Consider the following 15,418-nt stretch of genomic DNA (forward strand, 5'->3'; position numbering starts at 1 on the left):
AAATTTGTGTATTTATGTACAAAAATAATACAAGAAGAATTGAGTTGAAACATGGATAATTGGTGGAGTACTGTGGATACTACTAAACCTTGTAAACCTCCAAGGCCAATGTTGCCCAGGGTTAAGAACGTGCATTGTAGATTCATATTATTACATTGTATTGTAATTTTTTTAAACGGGACCGCGTTGATAACGCCTGCCCTAGAGATCTGGATTGCATGACCGGTCAGTCATTTTGCCATGATTACTTCAATGTTTAGATAGCTGGGTAGACTACCTTACCTAAGGGGGGCCCCTAACCGACTGCTTGTCTCTTATTCCTAGAAACTACAGCAGGAAAAAGATTCAGCAGCAACAAGAAATGTGGATTATAATGAATGGACACTTTTGTATTGGCTGATATTTTATTTGCCATAACAAAAAATCTAAGTGGAAATTAGAAACTTTAGAAGCCTTTTTAAAACTCAAATACACTACAATTTTGCATTTCCTTCTATGCAGGAAAATTCTCAGAAAGAAAGTGTGATCAAATTAAAAACGAACTCTGCAGACACATAAAGTGCTTTCATTTCTAAACAGTAAAACAGATATGTATAAAAAATACCCTAAAATAAAATGTGACAGTCTGAACTGTCACTTCACATGAAATATTTGATCTGAAATGTTGGAGTATAGAGCAAAATTCAACTGGATTGTACTTTTTTAAACCTACACACCTGTGTCTGATATTGTTGAATAAAGGACTGAGAGCAAGGCACATATGTGTCACACTTCTTTGTCAGTATTAGATTTGGCCATATTTATTCTGAAAACAATTGCATTATTGAAGAGTCAGGTTGAAATATTTGACCAGAAATGATCATTCTAAACGCCTTCCTGAACCAACTGTAGAAGAATGCATACACCATGGGATTAATAGTTGAATTCAAATAGCCAATCCATACAAATGTTACAAACAAAACTGGTGGTGTAGAGTAACTAATAAAAGGATCAATACAGTTGACGACAAAAAAGGGTGTCCAGAATGATAGAAATACCCCCATAATGACAGCAAGTGTTTTGGTGGCCTTCCTCTGTGATTTACCTACTGAGTTCTGATTGGTTGTACCCTGAATTGAGCGTGCCTGTCTCTGTGCTATAAGGAAAATCTTTAGGTAGATGCTAAGCATCCCTACTCCTGGGATGTAGAATGAGATCACCGAAGACACAGTACTCGACACTTTGTTTTGAAACAAAATACATTCTCCCTCACAGGCAACATTATTATAGTAAAAATCCTCAATGCCCCAAATATTGATCCCCAGAAATATCATACAAAAACCTACTACGGCAGAAACCGTCCAGATGACCAGCATCATAATCAGAACAACATGAACAGTTATTTTAGTTCTATAAAGGAGAGGGCGACACACTGCATAATACCGGTCAATAGAAATAAAACACAAGTTAAGAATGGATGCAGTGCACAACATAACATCAGTGCTGGTGTAGATTTTACAGAATAAATCTCCAAAATACCAGCAGCTTTCCAGTGAATGTACCATGCTGGGAGGCATCACTAAAACCCCCAAGAGAAGGTCTGACACAGCCAGAGAGAGGATGAGGTAGTTGGTTGGGGTGTGGAGCTGTTTGAAGTGAATGATGGGGATGATTACAAGAAGGTTGCCACACACTGTGAGAACAGACATTGAGCCAAGTAAGAGATAAAGTAATACTCGTATTGTTGGAGGAAAGATTGATCTTTTGCAAGACCCATTCACTGACTCAAAACATAGAAATATATTCTCAACAATATCAGCCTTGCTGAGACTGATTCCTGGTTCCATTGTCATTGTTGAAAGAATCTGGAAAAAATGTAATAAAATGATTGTCACATTAGTTAGTAATATACATTTTAAACAATTACATTATTATAGGTTTAATACAAAAATGGCTGTATTCTTCACCACAGTATACTGTCACTTAGTAAAATCTATTAAATTACTGTTGCTTATTCATTGGAAATATTTTCACAAACACCCAAAGGGACATGCTTTTTCCATTTCAATGTAAATGTTTCCAATTCAGCAAGTATGATTTGTTTTCGTGGTGCTTCATCATAGCTTACCTCTCAGCCATGCAGATGATGCATCACATGTGAATCCCTTTTCTCTGGTCACAATGTGATACAAAAATCTGAACTTGAATCTCATGCTTTTGTACCTATAGTCTATTAACATAATGGTGATTACAATATCCTTTTGACCAATCAGACATTTCTACATTCAACTCTACAGGGCACTCAAACTGATGATGTCATATGGTTGTCATCACTCCCCTCAACACCATTGTGGATAATTGTAAAACCTTGACAAGTAATCATGCCATTTTATAATGGGCTCAAATTCAGAATTTTAAGTCAAACATTGTTACACAAAAAGAAAGTCAAATATAGAGAGCAGTAGAATGTGCCAAAAATATTTCTTAAATGCATCTATTCAGTTTACTGGGGGAGGTCGGGTAATGTAATTATGTGCACAAGCACTTATCACCACATCTGTCATTTTAGTCCCGTCTGAATCTGCCATGCTAGAAGTTTTTACATGGCAGGAGAGTAAACATTCCAGACAGAATAACCTACTGTTTTTATTTGGGGGGGGGGGGGACTCCAAGGTCCTCTGATAATACTAGTCCCGTGCAAATCGACATCCCCGTGTTTTGAGAGAAATGTCTGTGGTTTTAGCCAGAAAACATGAACTGATTCGATAAATTTAACGAAGTACTGCGCGTAAGATATATGAAGGGCCTGCATGTATCAACTTGCACAGTGAATGCTTCTGTTCATGTTTTGTGCATGTGAATTGAATATTGACAAATGCATCAGTAAAACATATTTCCCCTATTTAATGCGACCCTTGCTGTTAATAGATTGCAAAGCAGCATACAACTGACCTAAACGTTTGGGGTTATGGGATTATGATCACACTTCCTCAATTAATATTATGGCGACACTATACCAAAGATGGTTTCGAAACTTGGGAACCAAACTCAAGTTATCATTGTTGCTCTGTTGTCGCCTAGCCCTAGACTTGTTGAAATACATTATCTACACGTGTAAAAAGAAACCTGCAGGCTTCCGTCATAACTATCAGTATGAAAAAAGGTAAGAATGACAGGGGGTAGTTTGGAAAACACTAATCCGGTCCGAATCGTTCTCTGGAAGAACAGACATTCTGGGTTAATAATTACATAACCAATGTTCTCTAGTAATACTAGTCCCGTGCAAATAGGGTTTAAAAACACATTATTCAGGGCGAGCATGTCATTGCTTAGGTAAAACAAATAAAAATACAGCCACTAAGCCACATACATTTATTGACATTAATCCAACAAAGACTATTTTCTGGGAAGTAAATTACCTGGCACTTCAGTCTTCCCCTCCAAAAAGGTCCCTTATGTTTTCAATGTGACAATAAGATGAAGACATTTTTTGGAACCAATAATAAAACACTGCATAGATGATTGGATTTGCAGTGGAATGAAAGTAACACAGACAGATAAACACTTCAAATAGAATGGCAGGTGTGCTAAAGTTTGTATGTGTCAACTATGGCAGTAACAAAGATAGGCAGCCAGGAAAAGATGAAAACACCCACCACAATGCCTAATATTTTAGCTGCACTCACGGTAAACGCTGCATATGTCGGCTCAATCACCTTTACATATCAGCAATACTATTTGGCCCAAACATAGACGTCTATGATTGGTTCAGATTTTGGTCCGGTACAAACCGGACCAAATCTAAACCAATCATAGGTCCTCTAAAGTTGAATGAATTGGTGCCGATAGTGAAAGGCTGATTGAGGACATTTTTGCTGAAGAATGTGTTTATTTTCTATAATTGTATTTTGCTTTTAGGGGATTGATGTGAATATTGATGTGTATGTTGATGTGTACAGTGCCTTCAGAAAGTATCCAGACCACTTGACTTGTTCCACAATTTGTTAAGTTACAGCCTTATTCTAAAACAATTATCCATCTACACACACTACCCCATAATGACAAAGCGAAGACAGGTTTTCAGAATTTTTGAAAAAACATATTTACATAAGCATTCAGACCCTTTGTTATGAGACTCGAAATTGAGCTCAAGAGCATCCTGTTTCCATTGATCACCCTTGTTTCTACAACTTGATTGGAGCCCATCTGTGGTCAATTCAATTGACTGGGCATGATTTGGAAAGCCACACAACAGTCTATATAAAGTCCCACAGTTGACAGTGCATGTCAGAGCAAAAACCAAGCCATGAGGTCGAAGGAATTGTCCGTAGTGCTCTGAGACGAGATTGTGTCGAGGCACAGATCTGGGGAAGGGTACCAAAAAAATTATCCAGCATTGAAGTTCCCCAAGAACACAGTGGCCTCCATCATTCCTAAATTAAAGAAGTTTGGAGCAACCAAGACTCTTACTAGAGCTGGCCGCCCGGCCAAACTGAGCAATCGGGGGAGAAGGGCCTTGGTCAGGGAGGTGACCAAGATCTCAATGGTCACTCTGACAAAGCTCCAGAGTTCCTCTGTGAACATGGGAGAACCTCGCCATCCCCAAGCGGTCGATCAGTTCATCCGCCCGGGGCATGGGGTAGGCATCGAACTTACTGACCTCATTCAGGAGGGGAAATGTGAAGCCCCAAGAAGAAGAAAAAATGCTGCCAAAAATGCTGCCATTCTCTCCATGGAGAACAAGAGCACCTCCTCCCAGCTGCCCACTGCACTGAGGCTAGGTAACACGGTCACCACTGATAAATCCATGATTATCGAAAACTTCAATAAGCATTTCTCAACGGCTGGCCATGCCTTCCGCCTGGCTACTTCAACCTCGGCCAACAGCTCCGCCCCCCCCGCAGCTCCTCGCCCAAGCCTCTCCAGGTTCTCCCAAATCCAGATAGCAGATGTTCTGAAAGAGCTGCAAAACCTGGACCCGTACAAATCAGCTGGGCTTGACAATCTGGACCCTCTATTTCTGAAACTATCTGCCACCATTGTCGCAACCCATATTACCAGCCTGTTCAACCTCTCTTTCATCTCGTCTGAGATCCCCAAGGATTGGAAAGCTGCCGCAGTCATCCCCCTCTTCAAAGGGGGAGACACCCTGGACCCAAACTGTTACAGACCTATATCCATCCTGCCCTGCCTATCTAAGGTCTTCGAAAGCCAAGTCAACAAACAGGTCACTGACCATCTCGAATCCCACCGTACCTTCTCCGCTGTGCAATCTGGTTTCCGAGCCGGTCATGGGTGCACCTCAGCCACACTCAAGGTACTAAACGACATCATAACCGCCATCGATAAAAGACAGTACTGTGCAGCCGTCTTCATCGACCTTGCCAAGGCTTTCGACTCTGTCAATCACCATATTCTTATCGGCAGACTCAGTAGCCTCGGTTTTTCGGATGACTGCCTTGCCTGGTTCACCAATTACTTTGCAGACAGAGTTCAGTGTGTCAAATCGGAGGGCATGCTGTCCGGTCCTCTGGCAGTCTCTATGGGGGTGCCACAGGGTTCAATTCTCGGGCCGACTCTTTTCTCTGTGTATATCAATGATGTTGCTCTTGCTGCGGGCGATTCCCTGATCCACCTCTACGCAGACGACACCATTCTATATACTTTCGGCCCGTCTTTGGACACTGTGCTATCTAACCTCCAAACAAGCTTCAATGCCATACAACACTCCTTCCGTGGCCTCCAACTGCTCTTAAACGCTAGTAAAACCAAATGCATGCTTTTCAACCGGTCGCTGCCTGCACCTGCATGCCCGACTAGCATCACCACCCTGGATGGTTCCGACCTACAATATGTGGACGTCTATAAGTACCTAGGTGTCTGGCTAGACTGCAAACTCTCCTTCCAGACTCATATCAAACATCTCCAATCGAAAATCAAATCAAGAGTCGGCTTTCTATTCCGCAACAAAGCCTCCTTCACTCAAGCCGCCAAGCTTACCCTAGTAAAACTGACTATCCTACCGATCCTCGACTTCGGCGATGTCATCTACAAAATGGCTTCCAACACTCTACTCAGCAAACTGGATGCAGTCTATCACAGTGCCATCCGTTTTGTCACTAAAGCACCTTATACCACCCACCACTGCGACTTGTATGCTCTAGTCGGCTGGCCCTCGCTACATATTCGTCGCCAGACCCACTGGCTCCAGGTCATCTACAAGTCTATGCTAGGTAAAGCTCCGCCTTATCTCAGCTCACTGGTCACGATGGCAACACCCATCCGTAGCACGCGCTCCAGCAGGTGTATCTCACTGATCATCCCTAAAGCCAACACCTCATTTGGCCGCCTTTCGTTCCAGTACTCTGCTGCCTGTGACTGGAACGAATTGCAAAAATCGCTGAAGTTGGAGACTTTTATCTCCCTCGCCAACTTCAAACATCAGCTATCTGAGCAGCTAACCGATCGCTGCAGCTGTACATAGTCTATTGGTAAATAGCCCACCCTTTTCACCTACCTCATCCCCATACTGTTTTTATTTATTTACTTTTCTGCTCTTCTGCACACCAATATCTCTACCTGTACATGACCATCTGATCTTTTATCACTCCAGTGTTAATCTGCAAAATTGTAATTATTTGCCTACCTCCTCATGCCTTTTGCACACATTGTATATAGACCCCCCCTTTGTTTTCTACTGTGTTATTGACTTGTTAATTGTTTACTCCATGTGTAACTCTTTGTTGTATGCTCACACTGCTATGCTTTATCTTGGCCAGGTCGCAGTTGCAAATGAGAACTTGTTCTCAACTAGCCTACCTGGTTAAATAAAGGTGAAATAATTTTTTTTTTTTAAAAAGGCGATGGCCGGTCCCCCGAACCAAGAGGCAGGTGAAGTCATTCCTGGGGTTAGCAGGATACTACAGTCGGTTTGTACCTAACTTTGCTGCAATAGCTTCTCCCCTCGCAGACTTAACGAAAGCATGACTACCCCAGACTACGATGGACGGAGCACACAGAGGCGGCATCTCAGGCCCTGAAGGATGCTCTATGTTCGCACCCGGTACTCGTCACCCCGGACTTCTCAAAAATTATCCTGGTCCAGACAGATGCATCTGACACAGGGGTAGGGTCTGTTTTGTCCCAAGAGCAGGAAGGCGAGGAGCACCCAATCATGTTTGTCAGTAGGAAGCTCCTCCGGATGTAGAAGAAGTACTCAATTATCGAGGAGTGCCTCGCCGTGCAGTGGGCACTGGACAGCCTCAAGTATTACCTCCTCGGAAGTTCGCCCTGATCACTGACCATACCCCTCTTGTGTGGATGGCAAGAGGTAAGGACACGAATGACTGTGTTACCCGCTGGTTCCTGGCCTTACAACGATTCTCTCTCTTTCTGTCATCCACAGGTCGGGGGCCCAGCACGGAAATGCGGATGCCCTCTCCAGGATGGATGCAAACCTAGCCCTGAGCATGCCTCCCTACCAGTCAGGGCTAAGGGGGGTATATCCCAGCAGGTCTACCCGAGGAGGTCTACCCCGGGGGATGGTAATAGAGGGAGGTACGTGATGCGACATTGGCTCCCTCTGCTGGGAGTACGTGAGCTGGGCACCCTGACACGGATAGCTCCAAGTGGAGGAAATATAAAAGGAGCACTGTGGCACACCGCGAGAGAGAATGGGGAGAGACATACACAGAGCAGAAGCGGAGAAAGACTGAGCCAAACCTATGTGATTTTCTTTATTTTTATTCTATGTCCTAGTAAAGTTGTTTTTGTTGACTAAAACCTCCCTGTCTCTGTTTTAAACTCTGCACGCTCAACCCAACACCCCACGGTTGGGTGCCGTGGGGTCGAGCGTTCGGAGATTACCATGGAGGAGCTGGTGGCTCAGTTCATCCTAAGCCAGCAGAAGCAACAGGCTCTCCAGGAGCAAGCGCTGGAGGAGCAGCACCAACAAAACTGCAGACTGTTAGCGGAGGTAGCCCAGTTGAAGGTTGGGAGGGCTCGGGAGTCTGGCCCGAATCAGTTCCTGGTTCAGTTCAGGGAGGAAGATTTGTGCACCTTCGAGAGGACGGCACAGAGGAAAGGATGGCCCAAGTGGGCCAGCCTGTTGGCACCCAACTTATCTGGGAAGGCCCAGAAGGCCTAATTTGATTTGAACGCTGACCAGGCCGCGAATTATGGGGGACTCAAATGGGAGATTCTGAGCGGTTATGGATTGAGCCTCACACACCGTGCACAACTGGTCCACGACTAGGCCTTTGACCCCACCCTTTTCCCCCTTGCTCAGATGAGCGACCTGGTGCACCTGACCAAGGGCTGGCTACTGACTGAAGTACCATCCCTCCCGATGATTGACAGGCTCGTCCTGGATCAGTACCTTCGGGCCCTGCCATACGAGATGAAGAAGACGGTGATCATGCAGAACCCACAGAGCCTGGAGGAATTGCTGACCGCTGTGGAAATTCCCCAGAAGACCCAGGACCTGCTGAGAGGGGCCCGGGTGGAGAGAGGAGATGCGGTGATGAGGACGAACAACACAAAGAGAGGAGAGGGGCTGAAGGGGGCCCGGACAGAACCAGCCAAGGCTGTGTAGCAGGAGGATGACCCAAACCGAGCTGTCCTGGCCGGGAGGAGGCCATGCCCTCCACATCCCCCAGCTCTGGGGACTGAATACTTATGTAAATGTGATATTTACGTTTTTTTTTGTAATACATTTGCAAAAATGTACTGCGCTGTTCAAAGTTGTGAAACATAGCCCAGACGCCTATGATTCGTTCAGATTTTCTCTCCTCCGGGCCGACCAAATTAGTACTTGTTTGGGGGCGGTACTCATTAGAATAATACCCAGTATGCTTAGCATGTGTTTGTTTTTACATTTAGATTTTTTTTCATTCCGCAGACGCTGTTATCCAGAGTGACTTACTGTCAGTGCATTCAACAAAGGTAGATAAACAACAACATATCACATTCATAGCAATAAATAAATATTTCTTTAACTGTTATTGAGAAGGTTATTGTACACTAAACAAAAATATAAATGCAACAATTTCAAAGATTACAATTTTAAAGAGTTACAGCTCATATAAGGAATTTCAATAAATTCAATAGGCCGAATCTATGAATTTCACATGTCTGGGACTACAGATATGCATCGGTCACAGGTACCTTTAAAAAAAGGTATGGAAAACAAGTCAGTATCTGATGTGACCGCCTCATGCAGCGTGACACATCTCCTTCGCATAGAGTTGATCGGGCTGTTGATTGTGACCTGTGGAATGTTGTCCCACTCGTCTTCAATGGCTGTGTGAAGTTGCTGGATATTGGCGGGAACTGGAACATGTTGTTGTACACGTCGATTCAGAGTATCCCAAACATGCTCATTGGGTGATATGTCTGGTCAGTATGCAGGACATTGAAGAACTGGGACATTTTCAGTTTCCAGGAATTATGTACGTGGGGACATGCGACATGGGGCTGTGAATTATCATGCTGAAACATGAGGTGAATGGAATGACAATGGGCCTCAGGATCTTGTCACGGTATCTCTGTGAATTCAAATTTCCATTAATAAAATGCAGTTGTGTTCATTGTACCATAACCCCACCCCACTCTGTTCACAACGTTGACATCAGCAAACCGCTCACCCACACAAACCATACACTGCCATCAGCTCGGTACAGTTGAAACTGGGATTCATCCGTGAAGAGCACACTTCTCCACTTCTTCAGTGGGCAAATGCTCACCTTCGATGGCCAATGGCACATTGGCCATCGAAGGTGAGCATTTGCCCACTGAAGTCGGTTAAGACACTGAACTGCAGTCAGGTCAAAACCCTCGGTGAGGACGACGAGCATGCAGATGAGCTTCCCTGAGGCGGTTTCTGACAGTTTGGCAGAAGTTCTTTGGTCGTGCATACCCAGAGTTTCACCAGCTGTCCGAGTGGCTGGTCTCAGACAATCCTGCAGGTGAAGAAGCTGGATGTGGAGGTCCTGGGCTGGCGTGGTTACACGTGGCCTGCGGTTGCGAGGCTGGTTGGATGTACTGCCAAATTCTCTAAAATGACGTTGGAGACGGCTTATGGAGGAAAAATGTACATTCATTTCTCTGGCAACAGCTCTGGTGAACATTCCTGCAGCCAGCATTCCAATTGCACATTCGCTCAAAACTTGAGACATCTGTGGCACTTTGTTGTGTGATAAAACTGCACATTTTAGAGTGGCCTTTTATTGTCCCCAGCCCAAGGTGCACCTGTGTAATGATCATGCTATTTAATCAGCCTCTTAATATGCCACACCTTTCTGCCAAGATAGTGAGCATTTCCCCTTAGGTGGATGGACTAACAGGGTAAACTAGCTTGTTTGCAAAATTTTAGCAACATAAGTGTTTTGTGTGCATGGAACATTTATGGGATCTTTTATTTCAGTTCATGAAACATGGGACCAGAAATGTACATTTTGCTTTAATATTTTTGTTCAGTGTTGTTGAAGTGGTGTGTTGGTTTATTCTGTAGGTTGGAATACTTTTGAAGCTTTTGAAAATGCTACCATAAGTGCACCTGACAGATTGGAGCAATAATAAATATTATATGTGGAAATCTTTCAGTTTAGCTCCTCTGTCCTATTTTAAATGGATTTAAAAGTAATTGTGATATAATGCTTACTTCATTGAGAATGTTTGAGCAGTTGAAATTTCTTAAAATTTCATAAAATCAATGACCAAAAAATACATTTTCAAATGCCTGTAAATGTATTTTCAACTTTCATTCAGAATCGAAATTCAGAAAGGATGTTTGTGAATCAATAAATTATGACACATTTAGGTTTTTATCAATTACATTCAATTCAGCATTGAGAAAAGCACAAGTTTAAGTTTGTTCCACCTAAGTGAGTGACCACAAGTCAGACACCACTATGATAACACACCAAATGCATTTCTTCTAATGCCTTTTGAGGGGAATGTAATCTGAAAGTAACTGAAAGTAATCAGATTACATTACTGAGTTTGGGTAATACAAAAGTTACGCTACTGATTACAATTTTGTACAAGTAACTAGTAACTATAGGATTAGATTTAGAAAGTAACCCAGCTAACCCTGTTATGCCGTTATGTTTGCACCCCGGCAACCTCATCCCAAGGCTATTGTGCACAGTTTATGTAAACCTGGTACGATTCAAAGTTGGTCTTAGTGGGAGTGACCATAGAATTTTATGGAAGTGACCTTACTGAGTGAAGTATTTGTCATCATTCAATTTTAGCGAATCACGCGACTGCGAGGCATGGCTCTGTGCTTGTGGTGTGCTAGCATACAGTGGAGGGTTAGGGAGAAGGTGTTGTGGGAGATGATTGGTTGGTAGATTAAGATGATTAAGACAATGCCTATGCGCCTGGAGTTACTCCCAGTATTTCTGTATTGGCTAAATAAGGCCACGTTTGAGGTGTTGATCCACCACACTATTTGCTCATTTGGCATAAGTGTCTGTGAATGAGATTAGCACCCCGGTGTAGTTTGAAAACATACCTCAATCTAGGGATGAAAGGTGTCGCTGTACTCCTAAGTATCCCATTGTCCGATGTGGAAAATGTACAAGACTGAAATACTGCTAGTGTTTAATTAAAATGCCTTTTTCGGCAGCATCCTAGGCTAGCTAATGCTAAACCAATTCATTGGATTCCACTACACTTCCAGTAGCTACTCACCCCAATGCTAGCTGTTGTATTTTCATGGAATCCAGTGGTCTGCTTTAGCATTAGGTTGTCTAGCATAAACAGATATGGGATACCATTAAAGGACATCCCTTGGTCAAAGTGGTCACACCATAAATTTTGAACTGTTTAATATTCTGGCTGCTCCACAGCCAATGAAATTGGATGATTAGTCAGTGGAGACTCCTACTGTATGTTGTTCACTGTGTCTGATGAGTCCACATGATTCAGTTGACATAAGTTATTCATCAGTCATTGGCCCAGTTGTAATAACCCTGTATTGTTACAACGCTCACTGTTTATCTTTAAATCTGAAATAGCAATCAATTTCGGGAGCAATTCAATCCATAACACTGAAGATCTGCTCTGTAGAGCGATTTTAAATTGATTGAGCCGACATGTGCAGCTTTGACCGTGTATGCAGTCTCCAACACCGCGGGAACATTGTCTTTACATTTCTATCTCACCGTACTGCAGCTCTTCAGCACTACGGATTGAATCAAGCCCTTAATTCTTCAACAAGCAATGGGTATACATACTGTCTCCTTAATAGAATTAACAATTGAGCAATTGGATATCTACAGACTGTGTGCCTTTATGGAGTGTTTTGGAGTGCGATGTGAGTTGTACATCAGTGAGTCTGCAGCACCTTAATCAGGACCTCCTACAAACCCCTGCTTTACAGGTCCTGTGTTGTAATGGTCTGTAACTCTGTTTGTACACTAACTACAATAATGTCTTGCCATGCTGCTTATGTTTTCTCTACAGTAGCTGTCTGACAAATGCATTGACATTGTTTGAGATACTGACTTCTGGAAGTAATCAAATGAACCATGACAAACGTTCAGACACAAACAATCTAAAACTGTAATACTTCCCTGTGTATTTTGAGAATGTAACTGTTAACTGTAATGATGACCAAGCAGGTACTATAAACATTGGTAAAATGACTGCAGTATGTCCTAATTAGAAGATTTTACATTATTTTGCAGAGACCTGATTAAAAACCACACTAGTACAGAAGAGGTCGGTCACTTTGTGTCGTGAGTCTGTGACCTCAATGACCTGTGCTTTGAGGTGCCCATGGCAACCACTTCATGGCATCAGATGAGCATGTTGAGAGGTCTCCATAGTAATGATTCTGTGAAAGGTGGACAAATGGAGGATCCACAGGGCTCTGTTAACACCTTTTAATGATGATTCCATTCCCACAGGTGTCTCGCCACTCAGAAGGTGTTGATAAACAATAGGGGTGATGTCATGTTTGGCAGTTGGTTCTCATTTTGATCCCATTCCCAAAGGTGTCTCGCCACTCAGAAGGTGTTGATAAACAATAGGGGTGATGTCATGTTTGGCAGTTGGTATTCATTTTGATTAGGCTCTCTGATCATGCAACTGTAGAGAGGTAATCTGGGATTTGAAAAACAACAGAGGTGACCCCTCCATTTGTTTTGGTTAACAGCTGAGGAATGTGGCTAGAGAAATGTAACCACTCTTCAATTCATAGACAAGCTTTAAATGCAAGGACAGACCATAAATAAATAGATTAATAAATAAATAAAAATAAATGTGCCTCATTTGTAAAAGAGAAAGCATAATTATCACATTATAGTCTACATTCTGGACAGTTTCACAGAGACAGATGAAATATATCCAGGAGTAGGTATAGTTCTGGTTTATAAAACAAGAACTAAAAAGGTCAAGGTGAAAGATTCCAGGTGTAGAAAACCTAGACCCACAGCGCATAGCGGGATTCAGCGGGTGAGCAGAGCAGGATTCAAATGTCTGCTTACAGCACCACTGAGGACACCTCAACTAAAAAAACACGATTTATTTACGATTTATTTTTTTATTTAACCTTTATTTAACCAGGTAGGCTAGTTGAGAACAAGTTCTCATTTGCAACCCCGACCTGGCCAAGATAAAGCAAAGCAGTGTGACACAGACAACAACAGAGTTATGAGCAGATGATGATGTGCAAGTAGAGATACTAGTGTGCAAAAGAGCAGAAAAGTAAAATCAAATAAAAACAGTAGGGGCCTCCCGGGTGGCGCAGTGGTCTAGGCCACTGCATTGCAGTGCTAGCTGTGCCACCAGAGACTCTGGGTTCGCGCCCATGCTCTGTCGCAGTTGGCCGCGACCGGGAGGTACGTGGGGCGACGCACAATTGGCCTAGCGTCGTCCGGGTTAGGGAGGGTTTGACTGGTAGGGATATCCTTGTCTCATCGTGCACTAGTGACTCCTGTGGCAGGCCAGGCACAGTGCATGCTAACCAGGTCGCCAGGTGCACAGCGTTTCCTCCGACACATTGGTGAGGCTGGCTTCCGGGTTGGAGAAGCAGTGTGGCTTGGTTGGGTTGTGTTTCGGATGACGCATGGCTTTCGACCTTCGTCTCTCCTGAGCCCGTACGGGAGTTGTAGCAATGAGACAAGATAGTAACTACTAACAATTGGATACCACGAATTGGTAACAGAACAGATGGCACTGTGATAGACTGCATCCAGTTTGCTGAGTAGAGTGTTGGATGCTATTTTGTAGATGACATCGTCGAGGATCGAAAAGTCAGTTTTACGAGGGTAAGTTTGGCGGCGTGAGTGAAGGAGGCTTTGTTGCGAAATAGAAAGCCGATTCTAGATTTGATTTTGGATTGGAGATGTTTAATATGAGTCTGGAAGGAGAGTTTACAGTCTAGCCAGACACCTAGGTATTTATAGTTGTACACATATTCTAGGTCGGAACCGTCCAGTCTGCCGATAAGAATACAGTGATTGACAGAGTCGAAAGCCTTGGCCAGGTCGATGAAGACTGCTGCACAGTACTGTCTTTTATCGATGGCAGTTATGACATCGTTTAGTACCTTGAGCGTGGCAGAGGTGCACCCATGACCGGCTCGGAAGCCGGATTGCACAGCGAAGGTACGGTGGGATTCGAAATGGTCAGTGATCTGTTTATTAACTTGGTTTTCGAAATACTTTAAATAGGCAGGGCAGGATGGATATAGGTCTGTAACAGTTTGGGTCCAGGGTGTCTCCCCCTTTGAAGAGGGGGATGACCGCGGCAGCTTTCCAATCTTTAGGGATCTCAGACAATACGAAAGAGAGGTTGAACAGACTGGTAATAGGGGTTGCAATAATGGTGGCAGATAGTTTTAGAAAAAGAGGGTCCAGATTGTCTAGCCCAGCTGATTTGTACGGGTCCAGGTTTTGCAGCTCTTTCAGAACATCTGCTGTCTGGATTTGGGTGAAGGGAGAAGCTTGGGAGGCTTGGGCAAGTAGCTGCGGGGGAGGCAGAGCTGTTGGCCGGGGTTGGAGTAGCCAGGAGGAAGGCATGGCCAGCCGTTGAGAAATGCTTATTGAAATGTTCAATTATCATGGATTTATCAGTGGTGACCGTGTTACCTAGCCTCAGTGCAGTGGGCAGCTGGCAGGAGATGCTCTTGTTCTCCATGGACTTTACAGTGTCCCAAAACCTTTTGGAGTTAGAGCTGTACCTGGTGGGTTCCTTGATGATTTGTATGAGGTTGAGGGCATCTAGCTTAGATTATAGGACTGCCGGGGTGTTAAGCATATCCCAGTTTAGGTCACCTAACAGAACGAACTCTGAAGCTAGATTGGGGGCGATCATTCTGAAAGGATCTTGTATTACTCACAGATTGTTTTTGGTGGTATACAGTATCTGGGTGGGTCTGTCCCTTACAGAAAAACATATGATTTCATGTGGAAAATCACATGATTTC

General features: G+C 43.6%; 1 protein-coding gene across 1 annotated transcript; it reads right to left on the minus strand.

The window, feature by feature from the left end:
• Positions 1-391: 391 nt before the first annotated feature.
• On the minus strand, positions 392-2,152 carry LOC109866185 (trace amine-associated receptor 1-like). Its single transcript, XM_020454745.2, has 2 exons — positions 2,108-2,152; positions 392-1,844 (listed from the first exon to the last, which is right to left on the minus strand). The coding sequence occupies exon 2, from the start codon at positions 1,830-1,832 to the stop codon at positions 801-803; it is 1,032 nt and encodes a 343-aa protein (XP_020310334.2). The 5' UTR covers positions 1,833-1,844; positions 2,108-2,152; the 3' UTR covers positions 392-800.
• Between the last annotated feature and the right edge of the window lie 13,266 nt (positions 2,153-15,418).

Source organism: Oncorhynchus kisutch, linkage group LG21, assembly GCF_002021735.2.
Source record: "Oncorhynchus kisutch isolate 150728-3 linkage group LG21, Okis_V2, whole genome shotgun sequence".
In the NCBI taxonomy this organism is placed as follows: Eukaryota; Metazoa; Chordata; class Actinopteri; order Salmoniformes; family Salmonidae; genus Oncorhynchus; species Oncorhynchus kisutch.

What these genes read in the sequence shown, in the direction of transcription:
- LOC109866185 (XM_020454745.2), bottom strand. Translation starts at nt 1,832, where the DNA reads ATGACAATGGAACCAGGAATCAGTCTCAGCAAGGCTGATATTGTTGAG.